Source organism: Bidens hawaiensis, unplaced genomic scaffold, assembly GCF_021521415.1.
Source record: "Bidens hawaiensis isolate Kalapana, Puna unplaced genomic scaffold, B.hawaiensis_p1.1 tig00014716_1, whole genome shotgun sequence".
Lineage (NCBI taxonomy): Eukaryota > Viridiplantae > Streptophyta > Magnoliopsida > Asterales > Asteraceae > Bidens > Bidens hawaiensis.
In genome coordinates this window covers 89,653-93,502 of record NW_027492290.1, presented here as the reverse complement: position 1 = coordinate 93,502, position 3,850 = coordinate 89,653, and the positions used below count along the sequence as shown (strand labels likewise).

At 35.7% G+C, this 3,850-nt stretch overlaps 1 protein-coding gene across 1 annotated transcript; it reads left to right on the top strand.

The window, feature by feature from the left end:
* Positions 1-2,279: 2,279 nt before the first annotated feature.
* On the top strand, positions 2,280-3,565 carry LOC143547384 (uncharacterized). Its single transcript, XM_077038822.1, has 3 exons — positions 2,280-2,405; positions 2,483-2,558; positions 2,679-3,565. The coding sequence occupies exons 1-3, from the start codon at positions 2,314-2,316 to the stop codon at positions 3,465-3,467; spliced, it is 957 nt and encodes a 318-aa protein (XP_076894937.1). The 5' UTR covers positions 2,280-2,313; the 3' UTR covers positions 3,468-3,565.
* The last annotated feature ends 285 nt before the right edge of the window (positions 3,566-3,850 follow it).

The following is a 3,850-nucleotide window of genomic DNA, read 5'->3' as shown; positions in this document are numbered from 1 at the left end:
TATGGTAATTAAGCAATAAGAATATGCCAAGTGCCCAAAAAAGATATTCCTTTAATAGTATAGGTAGATTAAGAAAGCACCTATACCACAACATCTATTCAACATTATAAAAGCATCTACATCCGATTCTTCATATTTAGCTCTTTCAAATTAAGACTGTGTGTCGTCTTTGAAGTCATCCCTCGCATTCATCCAGTAATATTGTCTCATGCAATGCCGATTGAACACTAACTGGACATTCATTGAAGCTACTGTTTAAGCCACCTAAGCTTGTTGTGATTCAGGTGAACAGGGGTTTTTGATTTGTGCTATGATCCTAGATTTGAATTACATTGCTCCAATGGTGGTGCAAAACAGTGGCGATTATGTCTTGAAAAGCTAGATGGTTAAAGGTGTGTGGGGAAAGTGACGGGCAGAGATTGTGAACGGGTAGAGGGTGTCAGCAGGAGATGGTGGACGGTCAGCAGCGACCATCATTAAAGTAAAATTTACACACACACAAACGGAGAGGGATGTGTGTGTGTATATATATATATTTAATGTATTTAAAACAAATAATTAAATGGTGATGAATTTACCGAAACATCCCTTTTATTTAACGTCTAAAGGAATAGAGATCTAACTTAGGGACTCATTGTGTTACAGAATTGGAATGTCAGGAACTTGAGCAACCTAAATTTCAAAATAGGGATTTAAGTTAACTTGGCCCATAAATCACATGAACACAAATTGCAATTTACCCTTTAATGAAATTCTTGTTAAATCAATCTGAAAAAAGCTATATGATAACATATTATGAACATCGCAATACGTCACATATACTTCTAAAATTACATTTAAAAATATAAACTTATAAAATATGATTTGATCTTTACCAGCTTATAATTATTGGTCCTAAACTTTTTCTATCTATAATCCATTTGATCAAATTAAATTATTTAGCCAAAACTAAAAACTAAAAAAATGGAATAAAAATCAAATGCAAAATAAAAGAAATAGTGGCCGATTGGAATTCTTCTTTGGCTCCTTCCTTATTCGCGCATGCTGAACAAAACCTGAACAACGACCAACCCTGCCAACCACCACTGTTGGTTCGTCATTGACCACCCGACTCCTCCGCAGTTGACCAAGCCAGCCACCAAGGACCAAAGTATATTTTCCCCCCAATGCTAGGAGCTAGCGCTTCACGAATCATCAGTTAGTCATTAGTTATTACGATATTTGATTTAAATAATATATTTTTCTATGTTTATTGTTATAACATTAAGTGTCGTTTTAAAAAAATTAGCTTATATATATTTCGTTACTCGTTAGGGCTACGTGCCTTCTTATTTTAGCTCGGTTGAGGTACTTAATCCTTGGAGACGGTCCTGAGTACATAGACACTAACATAGCGTTATATATAATGAGAAATTTCTATATACATTATGTTGGTGTCATCAACTTGTTATTTAAGTATTGTTAATCGCTGGACCTGAATTTCAACAAATGTTCTAAAGAGTGTTAAAAGCACTGCAAACACTATAAACTATGTGATTTAATTTCCAAATTTACACAACTTTAAGGGCGATCGTTGACCATTTGGTTTGCTTGTAATCTGTTGGGTAAGCCTGAAGTTATATCGATCATTGATGGGATATAAATGAAGTTGAAGGGCGGATGAGCGGCAAGCGTGGGGGGTTGGGTTAAGGTTGCATGAACATAATTGCATCGCTCGTCATTCTACAGATCTGATTTCATCCCACCGCGTGCTCTTCATAATTAAGTATCATATATTGGTGTATGTTGAATGTCCTGTGATAATTTATTGTTAATATAAAAGGTCTAGCTTCTTGCTATTGTTTTATTTTAATATAGGTTTATCTTGCCTTGAAAAAGACCATTTGAGATTTTTAAGACAAAGCATAAAGATCGAATATAATCGAACATTAAATAAGGGTTCATACTTTTATTTCCAAACACTCCTCACTACCGTATTGTTTATATATACTAATATAGGCCATGTGATCATATCTAAACGTTCAATAATTAAAGTATCAAGTAAAGATTAAGTTTCGTGCTTTTTGAAAACTGGATCAATTATACATATATATAGTTATATATACACTTATTTCCTGAAAACAGATTTCTCTGACTTGCATATCTTGTGCATTTAATAAGAGTTGCCAATATCGTTGACAAATACTATAGACATTCATATTCAATTCTTTGGTCTATAAAGATGGTGAACATACACCAATGATCCAACGGTGGATATTTATTCGGGTTGTATATATAAACCCCTTGATTTAGTAACATCAAGCAAAGTAAGTGATGGCCACAAATAACATAGCCCAAGTGGTACTTGTTGAGGAAGATGGCCTTCCTTGTGGGAACAGGATCCAACCCTTTTCAGTCACACCCAGGCAAGTAACATATATGTTTTCAAATATATTATCTGTAAGGGCAATGTTGTCATATATGTTTTCTCATGTATTTGCAGGATTGAACATGAAAAGAAGGAAAAATCACTTACTTTGGGGGAGAGGTTGGGTTTAGAGGATCTATATTCCATGAATGTGAGTATGATATCATAACTATATGCCAATTTTTTTTCTTAAATCTTGATATGATACGATATTTTGTTATTAGTTCTGAATTGAACGCTTGTTTTTTTTATACTTATTCGACATGTTTAGGTGTGGCGGGCATCCGTGGGAGAGTTGCTAGGGACGGCGGTTCTTGTGTTCATGATAGATACGATAGTCATTTCATCGTTTGAGACACAAACCAAAACACCAAACGTTTTAATGTCGATCCTGATTGGGATCACTGTCACCATCCTTCTCCTAGCGGTTTTCCCGATCTCGGGAGGACACATGAATCCAGTCATATCATTCTCAGCTGCCCTTGTTGGGCTCATTTCGCTCTCTCGGGCATTTATCTACATATGTGCACAATGTGTTGGAGCTCTACTAGGAGCTCTAGCACTACAAGCTGTTGTCAGCCACAAAATTTCACAAACCTTTTCACTCGGTGGGTGCACCCTCACGGTCATTGCACCGGGACCTAACGGACCAATCGTTACAGGGATCGAAACAAGCCAAGCCTTTTGGCTAGAGATCATATGTACATTCATCTTTCTTTTTGCATCTATTTGGTTAGCGTACGACTATCGTCAAGCCAAGTCCTTAGGTGTTATTGCAGTTTTTTCGATAATTGGGACCGTTTTGGGGCTTCTGGTGTTTGTTTCAACTAGTTTGACAGGAAAGAAAGGTTATGCTGGGGCAGGAATGAACCCTGCAAGATGTTTTGGACCAGCCATGATCAGAGGAGGTCATTTATGGGATGGTCATTGGGTGTTTTGGGTTGGGCCTGCTATCTCTTGTATGTCGTTTTATATCTACACAAAAGTTATTCCAAGTGATCATTTTCATGCAAATGGTTACCGACATGATTTCTTTAATGTTTTGAGAGCTATGGTTTGAGTTGCTGGTTTGTACCTTTCTATGTAACAAAATAAACATAAATGTAATAATCAAAGTTTGTTGTTTTTGGTTTTCTTTTGTTATTTATTCTGCTTTAAGTATGCCATGTAATATTATGAAATATGTACTTTGTAAAGCCATGTAATACTATAAAGCACTACAATTGACTTTTTCTAATTATTGCACACCGTTGCTACCTGTTATCTTGTAGAGAGTCATTAATGCTGCGAATTGGTCACGTGTATTAATGTTGCATCCTTTTGTAGGAGACATTTTATTAATAATTTTAAATATAAAGTATTCCTTCCATCCGGTCATCGGCTCAACCATATGTGGTTGTGAAGTGAGTTTCAAAAGTAATGCATTTAATGTAAAGAGATTAT

Coding starts and splice junctions, on each gene's coding strand:
- LOC143547384 (XM_077038822.1), top strand. CDS start 2,314: ATGGCCACAAATAACATAGCCCAAGTGGTACTTGTTGAGGAAGATGGC. Junction 2,406..2,482: donor CCCTTTTCAGTCACACCCAG/GCAAGTAACATA, acceptor ATGTATTTGCAG/GATTGAACATGAAAAGAAGG. Junction 2,559..2,678: donor AGGATCTATATTCCATGAAT/GTGAGTATGATA, acceptor CGACATGTTTAG/GTGTGGCGGGCATCCGTGGG.